At 43.4% G+C, this 16,301-nt stretch overlaps 1 protein-coding gene across 1 annotated transcript in view; it reads right to left on the bottom strand.

Moving 5' to 3' along the window:
* Positions 1-15,876, bottom strand: part of MAN2A1 (mannosidase alpha class 2A member 1) — a 212,097-nt gene extending 196,221 nt beyond the window's left edge. The window contains exons 1-2 of the mRNA XM_084629262.1: positions 15,176-15,876; positions 2,250-2,510 (exon numbers count right to left, since the gene is read on the bottom strand). Of these exons, the coding sequence (XP_084485388.1) occupies positions 2,250-2,510; positions 15,176-15,310 (396 nt within the window). The 5' untranslated portion in view covers positions 15,311-15,876. The remainder of the gene's footprint in view (positions 1-2,249; positions 2,511-15,175) is intronic.
* Between the last annotated feature and the right edge of the window lie 425 nt (positions 15,877-16,301).

Below are 16,301 nucleotides of genomic sequence, written 5' to 3'. Positions count from 1 at the left end.
CTCCGCAAGTGCCACCCCTGCACCTCCCATCAGCCATCAGTTCCCAGCCAATGGAAGCTGCGGAGCTGGTGCTCGGGGTGGCAACCACGCCACAAGCAGAGGCAGCGCACGGAGCCCACCTAGCTGCCCCAGTGCCTAGGAGCCTGAAGGACAAGCCAGCTGCTTCCAAGAGCCACGTGGAGTTGGCCACTACGGCTAACCAGACTTTTAGTGGCCCGGTCAGCTGTGCTGACCAGAGTCACCAGGGTCCCTTTTCGACCAGGCATTCCGGTCAAAAACCGGCAACCTGGCAACCCTATAGAAAACCCCCATGGTAAGGTTTGAAGGACTGACTCCTGCCAGAGCCCCTGCTGGAGTTGGGGAGGAAGGGTGATCTCTGGGAAGCTTATCTGCATGCTTGGAGGTTCTTTTATTGTTTTTGGTATGTTTTCTCTGTAACACTTTCACCTTAAGAAGAATTCTTATAAGCAGGCCTGTTTAGGTAGTCTGGCCTGCTGGTGAATAACACAGACAGTATAGGAAAGGAACAGGGCAGCCTGAAAAAACCTTGGTTCTGAAGCAGAGAGATACGTGTCTCCGCCCAAGAGAGGTGGGGGAGCCAGAAGCCTAAAAGTCATTGCCTTAAAAAAGTGATTACACAGAGTGGAACTGCAAGTGTAGTTGAGCCGAACTGTGACAATTATCAAAATGATTCTATTAATGTTTCCAGTTTTGACAACTTTTCTAAAACTGCAGTGCTCTTAAAACTTTTCCCCCTACCCTCTGCTACCAGTGTTGATGTATATTTATAACCTTATTACTAGCTTAATTAAGTTTTTTGTCTGATAACCTTAGAATGTATTATACTTGTGTAGATTACTGATTTTAAACTATGAATATATTTCTCTCTATAGGTGAAGCATTAATATAGTATGAACTACTACCAGGATCCCGGAGGGGTTTATAAGTATTGTAATAGGTACAGCAGCAATTACAGATGTTGTTATGCCTACATTTAAGTTATCCAGAGTCAAGTGTTTCTTGGACATTGTTGCTGTAAAGAGACTGACTTCTAGATGCTTCTCTGGGATACAGACTTCACAAAATTTAATCTTTGCATACAGGATCTACAGCCGCACCAGACGTCCAAAATAACACAGCGTTCAGAACTGAATAATCCAGAGTAGGCCTCAGGTTCTCCTGCTCTTTAAAAGTAACCACACAATTTTTCCAAAAAGTAGCCAAAGATCCCATTCCTCACTGATAACTAAAATAAACTTAACTTGTAGGATATGACTTTAAAAGATGCTGAACACCCAGAGCCCACAATAAAATAAACCGAACAAGTGGGTATTAATCACTTTTGGAAGGTCAAGCCCCAGTTTCTAGGCCAATTTTTGAGACATAAATATTCCAAAAAAACAAACAGTTCTCAAAAAAAGATACAGTATCCAAGATTTATTTTCTTCTTCAAAATTCCACCTCTTACACATGCACTGTCTCCCCTCAAAAAAAATCTCACCTCTGCCATTCATCTCTAAAAGCAGCATACAGGAGAAGTTTCCATAATTCCATTCAAGTGGTTCAATTTCAGAAAAGTTTGAGAGTAGGATGGAAGAAGAGTAAAAAAAAAAAAAATCAACCAACCCAACACACACCTGTAGAGCCTACTATATTTCCAAAGTATAATCAGTTAGAGCTTAACCCGACAGGACCTGACCACAAGTACCAGGTTTGGGTCAGGTCATGTCTAAAAACAATCTCTGATCATCTTCTGTTGCCTGCGTGTTTGGTGCAGCAGCAGCTGCGTGCCTCACTCCTGCCAATACCAACTCAGAAGTCGCAGCGCCTCTCATTTCATAGCGCAGCAAGGCAGCAACGACCATCAGGAGCAGGGCACACAGCTGCCACCACACCAACTCCACCAGCAGAAGGCATCCAGAGATGGATCATGGGCATGGGGAGCGGAAAATCCCATCAGGCCAAGCCTGAGGACCAAGAGGCAGTGGCAGCACTGACACAGATTCAGGGAGAAGTGTCAGGTTTCGGTCAGGTCTGAAATGGACTTGACACGCTCGAGTCAGGCTTTAAAAATAGGCCCGAGCAGACCTAAATAATCTGTATTAATGTTTGATAATAAATTATCAGAATTTAAGCACCTAGATGGTAGATTTTGTGACCTAGTAGTAGTGTTCTGCAGTGCCAGGTGGTATATCAGGGTTAGATTTCTTGTCAGTAGGAATGTTAATATTTATTTACATGCTGCTTACCTGTACGTTTGAATCTTGACTTCCACTTTTTGAAGCAAATGAGCAATCCTCAGGATCAACTGTGAGGGATACTAGAGCAGATGGCAGAAGCTCGGAAAAAGATCCTTGACTGAAATTTATGGCCTCTGGGTTTCTTTGACCATCCTTCACAGATTCACTCAGATTGATCACAGAATCTCTTATGTTCGAAATAATCTCATTATTTTCTGCCAACAAACGTTCTAAGTGGTCTATTTTCTCTTGTAATATTGAAAGTTGGCCCTGTATTGAAAGAAATTTAAAATTCTATTAGTCCTCAGATAATTTCCTTGCAAATCTAAATATTTGGAATTCAATTTTCAATTCTGCTAAAGTGGTATTTTCTGACAAAAACATTTTATTGAATACACCATTATTTTGTGTTCACTTAGAGAAACAGAACTAATTATGGAAAAGGGTTCCTAACTATCTTGTATTCCTACATGGAAACTTCAGCACCTGAAAGAAAAACAAAGCAACAAAACATGTCCTATACTTTGCTATAAACTTGAACTCATGCGACAATGTTTAACCAACAATATAAAGGATATTCAACAATGACAAAATAGCTACATTGTGTTTCAAATACCAAATTAATCATGGTAGATAATTACAAGTTAGTCAGGAATTTCAAATTTAAAACTTTCCTTCATGCCTATCAAAATTTTCCAAAAAACCTGGCCTTTGCATATACTACCATGTCTTTATCTGAAGAAAAAATCTGTTTTCAATACAGTAGGTTGCATTCTGTAATGGGCTAATCCTTCCTCCAGGAAGACAGGGTGAGTGGAAACCAGACAAAACAGAAGGACAACAATACATTTATCCATACCTATCAGCCAATAATCTTAGACTGGCTGGTGGGATCTGAAGCAAAAGGTGCTGTGATTCCTACCAAGGTGCTAACCCTTGGACCACTCTGCCCCTTCCCTTAATCTCAAATCAGTTCCAGCTAGCAAGTAGGCAGTACATTTTTAAGCTCCAATAATTTTTGGAGAAGATGTTTTATACAATCACAAGAGGCTAGATGGCATCATTTGGGTTTTTCACATTTGGATATTTTTGCTCACTAAATTTTTTCCCCCAAGTTTTATCTCTACCCTAGTATTTTGGGTCCACAGGTTCCACGATCAATAAGAAAGGTTGAGGGACAGAGGGACTTTAAACAAATTCTTAAATAAAGCCTTGACCTATCCCAAAAGTATAGAATTCATAAGTCGTTTTTGACAAAAACCTTTCTCCACATCAAAAAAATAGTACAGGTCAAGATTTCTGCCTAAACATTGTTCATTATGTTCAGCACATAGCTAATACTGTCACAGAGCAACTGCCCTTTAATTAATCTTTTTAGTGATCTGCCTGTTTTAGCAGAGTTTATAACTTAATGCTCAAATTTTTGCTGGTACCTTTCTGTTTCTATTTTATAAAACAGAAATTGTCAAAGGGATTCTTACTTGAACTATACAAGCATTCATTTTTAAGATGAGTGATGAAGCCTCAATGTCCTACGAACAGCATCAGGGCCTTCAGTGGCAGAAAGGACAGACAATCCTCAAAATCAATGAGAACTCCAAATAGAATGTTTGCTCTTGCCATTCACCTGAAACATGCTCCTCCATATCCCTTTGAAGGCCCAAATTGTTTCCTTAACATGAAAAAACAGTGCAAAGATCTATACTTCAATTTGAGGAGGCTTAGGCTATGTCTACATTGCACACCTTACAACAGTATGGCTGTGCTGCTGTAGCCATGCCGTTGTAAGGTGCACTGTGTAGCCACTCTTTATTGCTGAGAGAGAGCTCTCCCGGTGACAAAATAAAACCACCTCCAATGAGGGGCAGTAGCTTTGTTGCCGGGAGTGCAGCTATCCACACCAGTGCTTCTCGTCATTAAAACTTTTGTCAATAAGGGGCGTGTTTTTTCACACCCCTGAGCAACAAAAGTTTTAACGGCTAAAGTGCCAGTGTAGACAAAGTCTTAAATTTTTTCCAACTATTGCACTAAGCCATAGGCCTCTTGTTTAAATTCTGAGGCATAGAGTCTTTTTTGTAATTCCCTGACTTCTGTTTACTTTCAATGAGTTTGTACCATGAGGACCATCCCTCATCCAAATAAGACAAAATGGCCTTTTTGACTACCCTGTATAGGCATTTTCATTACTTTTAAACCTTACAATAGCAGTTCTTTGCAATCATGTGGAAGACTTGTTTCATAATTTTATAAGCTTTTCCAGTTTGCCTCTTCATTTTTTGGACTACGTAGTTTCTTTTGAAATAGAATGTGTTCATTCAGCCTGTTTAAGTTAACCTTCTCTGAATACTAAATTTTAAAATGTAACTTTCTTAGCAGAATACTTTTTTTTCTACTCACTGCTTCACAAACAGATAACATTGCTGTTGCCCTGCCAATATTCCACTTTTTTTATCATGTTTACAAAATGTATTGTGACGATGACCAAATTTCCATCCTTCCATATATTACAGATTGATTAACCAAACAGGGATACAGGCCTACCCCACCAAAACAGTATCCTGGATATCTATAAAGGTTATGACTCCCAAACAAACAGAAAATCGATACGTATATGACAAGAGTACTGTGCAGAAAAATAAGTGTAGTCCCATGCCCTCTGGTGGTACAAAAGACGAACATCTGAGGACAAAATCTCTGCCGGGTTAGAGCCTGCTTTAAAGCAAAATCCAGACTAATTTATACCTCAAGACAGGCAACATGCCCAGATTCAAAGCATATACAAACCCGGGCAAAAAGTTTGTGCTAAACCCCCAGTAAAGCACAGGTTAACTCTGCAGTGAAGTCATACCCTGAGAACCCCGAATTGCAGAACAAGGATCTTGATTTTTCTTCTATAGTTTCACCTTAAAACTGACATCCATATTTTAAGATAAAGCAGAAGGCAAAAATAAACCTACCAAAAGGTGAAACACGTAAGAAAGCAACAAATAGAGAAATTATTTTTAATATATTACTCTTTAGAGTTCTAAATTTAATGTAGATTCTATAACAAAATGTTTCTTTTTGCTGTTGACTAGTGCAACACTGCAAGATTCTACTTTGCCTCTCACCTAACGCATTTTTGGGGGGAGACAGGGCAGACAAAAACAATATTATTGCTCTATATTAAAGCAGATATAGCAGCCACCACTATAGATAAGTCTGGATGATTGCTTCCATTCTCATCTTCATAATTTCTGAAATTTTCACTTTTCAAGCTATTTTCCAGGCTCAGTTTCTACCTGATAGATGTTATTTTTAAGTGTGAGCAAATATGGTCCAACAATTTTTTTTATTACAACTTTTAGGAACTTGAGTACTTTTTAAAAGCTGTCTAGTTGAAATGGCTTGGAGTAGACAGTTGAAGTTTGGCACGGAAATAGCTCTAATTGGGAATTTTCAGTGTTCTAGTGATGTTTATTTGACCAAGTTATGACTTTTTAAAAATCATATGTACAAAATGTACTTATGTACATCATTTTTCACTAAGCCCATAAACAGTGTAGCTACTGAAAGCTATGCTGCCCATACTTGGCTAATTTTCCTCTATAATCGAAAAAGTTTACTTGAAGCGTGCATGAGCATGAGACATGAGCTCAGTCCCTGTGGTGAAGGTATTATAGATAGGCATTATAGATAGTTACTTCACTTTAGTGAGATTTGCAATGGACTATGAGTTCCACAACTCCAAAGATTTGCAAAAAAGAGAGACTCCTTCCTGTACAGCATTTTAGGCATATGTGCAAGCCACTCCTGTGATACTCATTTGAAGAGTTTCACATTATGGAATTTGTAAGTGCTGTTGCCAATTTTTGGGGTGGAAGGGGGGGCTGTTTTTTGGTGCAATCCAGCAGAGTTTCAAAGCTCTAGCAAATTAAGACCCTTTTTGTGGTCTTCTTCACTCTTAAAGCCTCGAGTATACCACACCAAAATGTGATTATGCTTGCACATTTCAGCACTCAAAAGTCAAGAAATGACAATGTTAAGGTTAACAAATTTGAGCATAAGCTTTCGTGAGCCACAGCTCACTTCATCGGATGCATGTGCTCAAATAAATTGGTTAGTCTCTAAGGTGCCACAAGTACTCTTTTTCTTTTTGCGAATACAGACTAACACGGCTGCTACTCTGAAACCTGAAATGTTAAGGTTATATGCACCAACCACCTTAACTCAGCTCTCTTGGGAACACATGTTATACACTAAAGTTTGGTATTCAAACTGTTTCTCAAATACAGAATCATACAATTTTTCTACATCCTTTCACACAGACATGTACCATTTTGTAGCACTGTATAATACTTTGTATACCAGAAAGCTCATTGAAAACCTAAACCCTAAACCACACTTAGACAGCATACTACTGTAACAGATCTGTAACAGATTCCAGACTGCTGTGAGGAAAGCCAAAACCTGAATCCCACATGCCCTTAGCTTATTGGAAGCTGGAAAGAGTTTAGGCACTGTCCCTGGCTTTGGACCTCCTGGTAAGCACTCAGGTGCAGACTTCGTGTCTGACATCTCTTGGCTGTGGGTACCCCATGGTACAATATCTAGGTCCTGAAACTAGTACTGTTTCCCCGAACCCTCCCTAAAAGCTCAAACGTTCCCCAGAATTCCACTGAAGGCCTAAACTTTCTGGGTTACAGTTTAGTTCTTCAGGGCTACACAGTAGCAAAAAGAAAACAGATTTTGCACAGAATTCTAGAGCACCATTACTAATTACTTAGCATAAGAAACATACAGATCTAGACAAAATAATAAACAAACCTATATGCATTTTCCCTGCTTCCGTTTCCTAACCACTCCAAATCGTAATTTGGGCATATGCCAGAGTCCTCTAAGGACCTTCCTATGGCCCCTGCCCTCCTTCATGTGACTTCTCATCCAGAATATGTAATCTCTGGTCTCTTCTCTCTACCATGGCTACTAAGAGATGCTCTCTCTTACAACCTTCAGCTTCCCTTGTCAGGTGGCTCCTAATCGGCCTCAACAGGTGACTACCCTTAGCAAGTAACTTCATTTCCTGGCAACCTCTCCCCTGGTAAATCAATTCTAAAGGGTAGGAGCCAGCCTTTTGTCTCAAGGTGTTTCCACCATAATAGAGGTCCAACAACCAATCCATTGTCCCTGGTCTGGTAAGGATATTGTATGTGGTCTGCAAAATGGCAGATTTCACAGAGAGGCATTCCATGACAACAATTTCATAAGTGGTACACAGACTCCTGGGATCACCACAAAATCATGACAGTGAACATGTACTAATTAATACAGGCCATTTAACTTCAAAACTAAGTTAACAGTGAACGTAGGTACAATTCAGTGCTGAGACAAGCAACATAAGCTGTGCTGATGGTTGAAGAGTACTTGAGTGCTGACAAAATTACTAAAATACATACCTAAAAAAGAATAAAAAGTCTAAGTCAAAAGAGATTAATTTCACTATGGGCCAGTAATTAAAAAAATACTGAAAAATGCTACATGTGCATCTAAGGTTACAGAAATGTATACCATACCATATTTGAGAGTGTACAGGAACATATAATTAAGTGCATATGCAGGATGGATCAGAATTCAGATTACTTGTGAAATCTTAGCTCTTGCATTTTCTCACAGGAGTACTTAACTGGTTCTGTGGATGAAGGGAAAGCAGTGGACGTGGTGTTCCTTGACTTCAGCAAAGCTTTTGACGCTGTCTCCCACAGTATTCTTGTCAGCAAGTTAAAGTAGTATGGGCTGGATGAATGCATTATAAGGTGGGTAGAAAATTGGCTAGATTGTCGGGCTCAACGGGTAGTGATCAATGGCTCCATGTCTAGTTAGCAGCCGGTATCAAGCGGAGTGCCCCAAGGGTCGGTCCTGGGGCCGGTTTTGTTCAATATCTTCATTAATGATCTGGAGGATGGTGTGGATTGCACCCTCAGCAAGTCTGCAGATGACACTAAACTGGGAGGAGTGGTAGATACGCTGGAGGGTACGGATAGGATACAGGGGGACCTAGACAAATTGGAGGACTGGGCCAAAAGAAATCTGATGAGGTTCAACAAGGACAAGTGCAAAGTCCTGCACTTAGGACGGAAGAATCCAATGCACAGCTACAGACTAGGGACCGAATGGCTAGGCAGCAGTTCTGCAGAAAAGGACCTAGGGGTTACAGTGGACGAGAAGCTGGATATGAGTCAACAGCGTGCCCTTGTTGCAAAGAAGACCAATGGCATTTTGGGATGTATAAGTAGGGGCACTGCCAGCAGATCGAGGGACGTGATTGTTCCCCTCTATTCGACATTGGTGAGGCCTCATCTGGAGTACTGTGTCCAGTTTTGGGCCCCACACTACAAGAATCATAGAATATCAAGGTTGGAAGGGACCTCAGGTGGTCATCTAGTCCAACCCCCTGCTCAAAGCAGGACCAATCCCCAGTTAAATCATCCCAGCCAGGGCTTTGTCAAGCCTGACCTTAAAAACTTCTAAGGAAGGAGATTCTACCACCTCCCTAGGTAACGCATTCCAGTGTTTCACCACCCTCTTAGTGAAAGTTTTTCCTAATATCCAACCTAAACCTCCCCCACTGCAACTTGAGACCATTACTCCTTGTCCTGTCCTCTTCTACCACTGAGAATAGTCTAGAACCGTCCTCTCTGGAACCACCTCTCAGGTAGTTGAAAGCAGCTATCAAATCTCAACTCATTTTTCTCTTCTGCAGACTAAACAATCCCAGTTCCCTCAGCCTCTCCTCATAACTCATGTGTTCCAGACGCCTAATCATTTTTGTTGCCCTTCGCTGGACTCTCTCCAATTTATCCACATCCTTCTTGTGGTGTGGGGATGTGGAAAAATTGGAAAAGGTCCACCGGAGGGCAACAAAAATAATTAGGGGAGTGGAACACATAACTTACGAGGAGAGGCTGAGGGAACTGGGATTGTTTAGTCTACAGAAGAGAAGAATGAGTTGAGATTTGATAGCTGCTTTCAACTACCTGAAAGGTGGTTCCAAAGAGGATGGATCTAGACTATTCTCAGTGGTAGCGGATGACAGGACAAGGAGTAATGGTCTCAAGTTGCAGTGGGGGAGATTTAGGTTGGATATTAGGAAAAACTTTTTCACTAGGAGGGTGGTGAAACACTGGAATGCGTTACCTAGGGAGGTGGTGGAATCTCCTTCCATAGAAGTTTTAAGGTCAGGCTTGACAAAGCCCTGGCTGGGATGATTTAATTGGGGATCGCTCCTGCTTTGAGCAGGGGGTTGGACTAGATGGCCTCCTGAGGTCCCTTCCAACCCTGATATTCTATGAACTGTGCAGCTTTAATATTTTCTTAACAACGCTTTTTATATAAAATAATCATGCTAAGAGCAGATTTTGGGTCAGGACTGAAACTTTCATGATGACTTTTCAGTAGCCAGTCAGGCACAAGAATATACATTTTAAAGGGATTATATATAGTATTGCAATAAGTATCTCTTATTTTGTCTTTCCTCTTGCCATAGGTCTGAGGTTTTTGTAGCTGAATATATACTCAGAAAATCATACCTTTTACCAACTCAGTCACTTTAGGGCACTTCCAATACTGGAAGTCAATGCAGAGTTCATAGGTATATCCAAGGATTGTATAGTTCATGTGGTGTGGCTTACTGATTCCATACTGACTAAGATGAAAGATTCACTGAATGATTTGTTTTCTTTAGATTTTCTGCCACTATACAATGGTGAGCAGAGAGTGTTGGCCTAAATTTGACTAAGACAGCATGATGAACAATTCTCACGTAACTATGCCTGTGAGAGGAACCTTGCCCTATTATTTACCAGGGAGAGAGAGGGAGAGACAGACAGACAGACACATTCCTTGGATATACACACTACTGCAGCACTCCAGCCCTTGCCTACAGTTTAACAAACTAACCTTAAATCAAGATAGAAACCTGTACAAGAGAGCTTAAAATTTAGTCTCTATAGAGTGAATTCCTAGCTGCATTATCTGGAAAGACACTATAGCAGCCATAAAGCAACTTGGAGAGAGGAGAAACCTAGAGAGGCTGACCATGGAACCCTGCAAGGTGGGAGTGTCCCAGACCCTGGGCTGCAGCCTGAGCCTGTTTGTCGACACTGCAATTGAACAGCCCCGCAGCCTGAGGCAGCCCAAGCCCCATGAGCTGGAGTCAGCTAGCCCGGGCCAGATTAAGGCTTTTAATTATCCCTGACTTCAAGCTACCTGGAAATGACAACTAACTGCAGATTAAAGCACTAAAAAGGGAGGAGTTCTGAATCCTAGGACCAGAAAGGCTAAACTTTAGACAGGCCTGGGAAAGAAGAGGCCAAAAAAATAGTAATATGGTGTAAAAATAATATGCTTACCTTAAAGCCTACTGAACAAAACCTAAACTAGTCCACTTGGAGTCAGTATTCTGGGATTGGTGTGTTATGCTTGTGCCACTTTATTTTCTTTGGTGATCTAACTGCTTTGGCGTGCAATTCAAACACTTGGGGCCCAAATTTTGGTTTTCAACTGCCTTTCCATAGTGCTCCTGCAGCACGAGAGGGGTTACAAACCACACAGAAGCACCACCCAGAGAAAGGCCCCAGCATAAAGGGGGCTCACAAGCCAATGAAAAGCTTCCAGGACAGCTTTACTCTCCCCCTCTCCCAGCACAGGGAACATGCTAGAGAGGAGGAGCACCTTTGCACTCTGGCTATTCTCAGCAGATGGACAGCTCATGGAAGCAAAGTATAACATCTACTAGGAGCCAGGCCAAGAATACCACGACATGCAAAGATGCAGCCACCTTTGTCATCCTATATTCCTGCAACTAGCTCAGTTTGGCAGAAACAGAACTGAGGCTATAATCTTTAAAACCTCCAATTAATCCACCACACACATCCAATACTCACGAGCCTGTTACTTACTTCATGTTAGTCATTGTAACAGGGCAGCAATTTAAGCATCAGACTGTCATTAGGACCATCTTGTTCACAAGACAATTTTAACTAATTATTATCAGTAATAAATATTTATTTTATGGAAGTGCCAAATGACCTCAAATTGGGATTGGGGCTCCATTGTGCTGGGTGCCATACAAACACAGAAAAGAGAATGTCTGCCCTGAAGATTTACAACTTAAGTAAACAAAGGCCATTCCTACACTTAGAAAAAAGGGATATTTTAACTTATACTAACGAACATATTAATCACTTTTCCGTAATGAAGACAAAGTCCTTGTCTTCACTAGGAAGAAAATGCATTTTTAGCATGTGTTAGCTAACGTGTTAACTAACATTAAAATTTTAGTGTAGATAAGGCAAGTTGAAGTTTTAACAGGTAAACATGCTGAGGGGAGGATATGGATACTGAGGGAGTTTCGGGTTTACATGTCAGCCAACCTATTTAGACGTAGAGATGATTTAATATAGGTGAAGAGGTCATATAGAGTTCAAGAAAATACAATGAAAATCTGCTTTATGGTAATTCTAGTTTCTAGAACACAGAAACAACCAAATCTGTTCAAGAGATTACCTGCAAAGAACTCAGTTTCTCTACCTAGACAACAGCCTCAGCCATACGGGGTTGGAGAAGGAAATGTCACAATTCACAACCCTGAGGGCATGAAACTTGAAGCATCCATACTATTTCTGGCCACTGTGCAGGGCTGGACACAGGGCTGGAAAAGTTAATTCACCACTGGTGAGTAGGAAGCAAATAGAGAGATCTAAGCCATCAATTTCTGCAGCAGCTTTTGGTTTTTATAAAAATTAATTATCTAACATCTGTGAAGATAAACTTCCAAATGTTAATAAAATACTGTGTGTTATGTCCCTGAGCCGGGCCCTAAACAGTATACTGCTATTTCTTGCTTTTCAAAACTGCAGCAGCAGCATGAAATTGACAAGACACTGGTCAGTTTAACAGATGCTATTCTGAACCCTGACAGCAACAGTGAACTGACAAAATCAAGTCAGTTGAGGTGCCACTAGGACTGTTGTCCTTAAATCTTGCTGGTGGCTTTTGCCTCACATCCTCAACTTTCATATCAACCTCAAGCTAACATATCACTGGGATTAACGGGTGCCTGATAAGTGTCATAGCTTTCCCAAATTGTAATAAAGTGCAAAACTACTAGTCTTTTCAGTTTTCACTGCTACTACTCAGAACCCTGTGGGCAGCAAAAAAAAAAAAATGTTTGACAAAAACAACATCAGTTTCATCTGTAACTGCTTGGGGAAATAAAATATAAGCAGCAGAAACAAGAACTGAAGCTTTCCACTCAGAAGGACCCAAACTACAGGATGGGTGGGGATACTATAGTAAGAGAGAACCACCCTAGATGCTATTAGCAAGAGTAGCAAAAACACTGTCTCCTCCCCCCCCCACAGCAAACAAGATATTGGAGGCCGGGGGCCCTAGTAGGGAGAAGAGAAATACTCTCTCTTTTAGGAACCAGAATAGGTTGGTGGGGGAGGCAACTGTAAATTTACATATCTGCTATCCAAATGCTAAAATAAGTGAGATACAGCACACTGGCAGGAATCCCAACACCAAGGTACTGATTGTGGACAATGAGAATCCCCGCCAAATCTTTCATATTCACTTACATGTCCTAATTTTTTTCAGGCCCTGAAATTACTGTATGACGATATAAAAGAAAATGAACAAACATGTTCCTTTTCTGGCATTTTTTCTGGACTTTAGCCGTTTACTTCGCAGTATCTGCATCCTTCTCTCCTCTCTCCCTTCCTTCCAGAAAAGTTTGTGGTCAGACTCTAATCCATAACTTAAATTTAGAGCAGGGATTGGCAAATTAAGCATGCAGCCCGTCAGGGAAATCTACTGATGGGCCAGGATGGTTTGTTTACCTGCAGCGTCGGCCAATCACAGCTCCCACGTGTACAGTTCACCATTCCAGGCCACTGGGGGCTGCGGGAAGCGGCGCAGGCTAAGGGATGTGCTGGCAGATTTCCCTGACAGGCCACATGTCAAAGGTTGCTGATCCCTGATTTAGAGAGACTATAGCAGGTCTGTACCCTTCTTTCACACCCAAGTGGTGTCAATGTTTTGCTTTTTACCCCCCTGTTCTTTTTAGTTTGTTACTACTATTATTTTAGCAGTAACTGAACAGTTAAGACATTGTACTCAAGAAAGAAGGCATTTTATTTTTTTTAAATAAAACATTTGAAGATTTATCTGTTTACTTCAACTTTCTTGGGGTCTTAAAGGAAATTTTTGGTTTGTTTCTGAAAATAAGGGAAAATATAAATATGCTGTGCCTTTTGCTTGACCTTTTGTACTTTATCTTGACAGATTACTGAAAAGGCAACAGGGGTTTTATCTTTCCGCAGACATATGATGTCAGTATTCTGCTGTTTTACAAAAGAGTGAGGGGAGGTGGTTATTTTGTTTTAAGTGGCAGTTTGCAAAGCACACCACCTTATTTGAAAAGCACTGTTCCTTTTAGTTACATCAAAAAGAAATATGAATATGTATTTCAGGACTCTATACTGGTTGTAACATTTAAAAATTTTCCATATTAAAGCAACAGAAATACACAAATTCTCAATCACTCATTTACCAGTTTGGATTCTTTTTGTTGGTTTAGGTTTTTGTTTTTTTTTTTAAACTGAACTGCAAGCCACATTTTTCCTTTCTAGATAAATATCTCCTAGATCAACAGTAACACAATGTAAATAGCGTTTAAATTTCTCTCCCACACAAAAAGCAAGAAAAAGTGAAGGGCTACAAATGCCTTTCTGTACTTTATAATCCTCATGTAACATGCAATGCTGTTATGAATAATAGCCAGTAAACAGCCCAAAGTAACTCTTAGGGGACAAAAAAAAAAAAAAAAAGACCAATACAAAATCAATTTTTCTTTAGAATAGACCTACCTGTTGATCCAGACAGCTGAACTCAAGGATAAAAATTAACAAACAAATAATAATGTCTTTAACAATTATTTGAACTTCTGGATTCTGAGAACTAGCACTTAAGAATAAACCTTACATCTTTGGTTCTACTTACTAACTTTACAGAACATGAGTTAAGCTGTTAGGTCATAGAAAAGTCTTGTTTGCACAGTTAAGATGAACAGCACATAATTGAGCACCACACAGCTAACCTAGGCAGTATGACATTTTACATTACCTCAGTTACATATCTGCTGCAAACAAAATCAACATTTAGAAGACACTATGGCATTAGGTCCTCCTCTCAAACAGGTGGTTTGCACCTAAACTAACCCCTATAACAACAAAACTTAACAGGTTCATTTTCCTACACAACGGCTAACAGCAGACAGGACGACATCTCCACTGACAAACTGTTTTAATTTCATTGATACAGAAAGCCTCTCGGGAATGAAGACTGGGTTTTTTATGTTCCCTTAACTCCTTATTGACCAGCTGCCCACGCCGACATAAACCGATAAAGTCAACCACAGGTCAGATGTGTGCCTGCACTCAGCAGGGGCAGCAGCAGAGACACTGTTGGTCCTGCGCCAGTGCCACAACTGCCGTTTCAAATGCACGTTTGTAAACCTAGAGTGGGTAGTTCTCATTGCACCGATCTCTTCCCTACTCCGCGCATGAACGACACAAATACGGGAACTCAGCCCAGCCCCGCACCCCCTACCCTGACCGTCCGCCAGTCCCAGCACCCAGCTGGCGCTAAGGTTTCACGAGGCGGGGCTGATGCCCCAAAGGCAGAACACCTCCTCCACAGCGCTCAGGAAGCTGCTAGACCTAACCTGCCCCCCGGGCACCTGCAGGGGAGGCGGCTGTCGCACCTCCAGCCAGCAGCACTGGGGGAAAAGGAAAGTCGAGTAACTCGCCCGCCCACCCTTTAAAACCGCTGCCCGGAACTCGCCCCCTTCCGCCGGCAGCAGCGCCCTCCCCGGTGCCCTCTGCCCCGCTCACCTTGGGGAAGGTGCCCTCCCGGCGGGGGCTTTTTGGATGGTCGAAGTGGCCCCTGTCCAGCATCAGGTAGAGGGAGAAAATCACGACGCAGAAGATCGCGCTGCCGAACACCGTGAACTGCCTGCTCAGCTTCATGCCCGCAGGCAGCGGGGCCCCGCCGCCCAGCAGCTCCCCGGCCGGGGCTCGGACAGCGCTCGTTCAACTTCTGGGGGCGCTCGCTGGCTCCACCGGGCCCGCTGCCTGCCGCGGCTCACAGGGAAAAGTTTCCTCCGGCCGGGAAGCTGCTGCGGGTGTCCTCACGCGACGGCCCCAAATCCCCGAAGTTCCCCCGCTCTGGCTGCGCTCAGGCCCCTGCGCCACCTGCCCGAGAGACGCCGAGAGTTTCCGGGAGCGGAGCAGGCTTCCCCCCACCTCCGCGACTAGTTATCTCCGAGCAGAGGAGTGAGGGGCGGCGCTGCGGGACCAACCCCCGCAGCACCCCAGCTGCGCTGCTCCGCTCCCCCGGGCTGCCTCTGAGCGGCGCCGAAGTCCGCCGCCGCCGCCGCCTCCTGGCAAGAGCGCCGCTGCCCCGCGCCACAGACCTGGCAACAGGGACGGCGCCGCGCGCAAACTGAGCTCTGAGAGCGCGGAGCCCGCGGCCGACCAGCACCGGCCCCTGCTGCTGCTGCCGCCAGAGAGCAACGCGCTCCGCCCCCCGCACGCACCGAGACCGGGCGGGGCCTGCGCGTGACACACCGCCGCAGCAGGCCGCCCCCAGCGCTCAGAGACAGGGGAGGGGCCCTGAACCCAGGGGTGGGAGGAGAAGCGACTGCCCCTCTGACCGTTGGGGGCGCGGCCGTTGCTGGTGCTGCCACCCCCTCCGCTCCGCCGAACGTACTTGAGAGCGCGGCGGTTGCTGTAGGCCGCGCGGAAGCACGAGCAGCTGGTACCGCTGCGGCTGCTGCTGCCGCCGCCGCCGCCTCTTGCCCCCGCCCCGCAGCAGGGAGCAGCCGGCACAAGACTGTTCCCGCTTCCCTGTTGGCCCTACGGAGTGACAGGAAACAGAGCAGCGGCTCGCGCTGCCTTGACTCCAGCTGCGGCGCTCTCAAAAGCTGGGGCCAGGACAGGGCCTGGGCGGGGCCTGAGC

The sequence above is a fragment of the Lepidochelys olivacea genome (assembly GCF_965140295.1).
Source record: "Lepidochelys olivacea isolate rLepOli2 genome assembly, chromosome: 5".
Lineage (NCBI taxonomy): Eukaryota > Metazoa > Chordata > Testudines > Cheloniidae > Lepidochelys > Lepidochelys olivacea.
The sequence above is the reverse complement of the archived record's forward strand: the minus strand, read 5'-3'. Positions and strand labels throughout refer to the sequence as shown.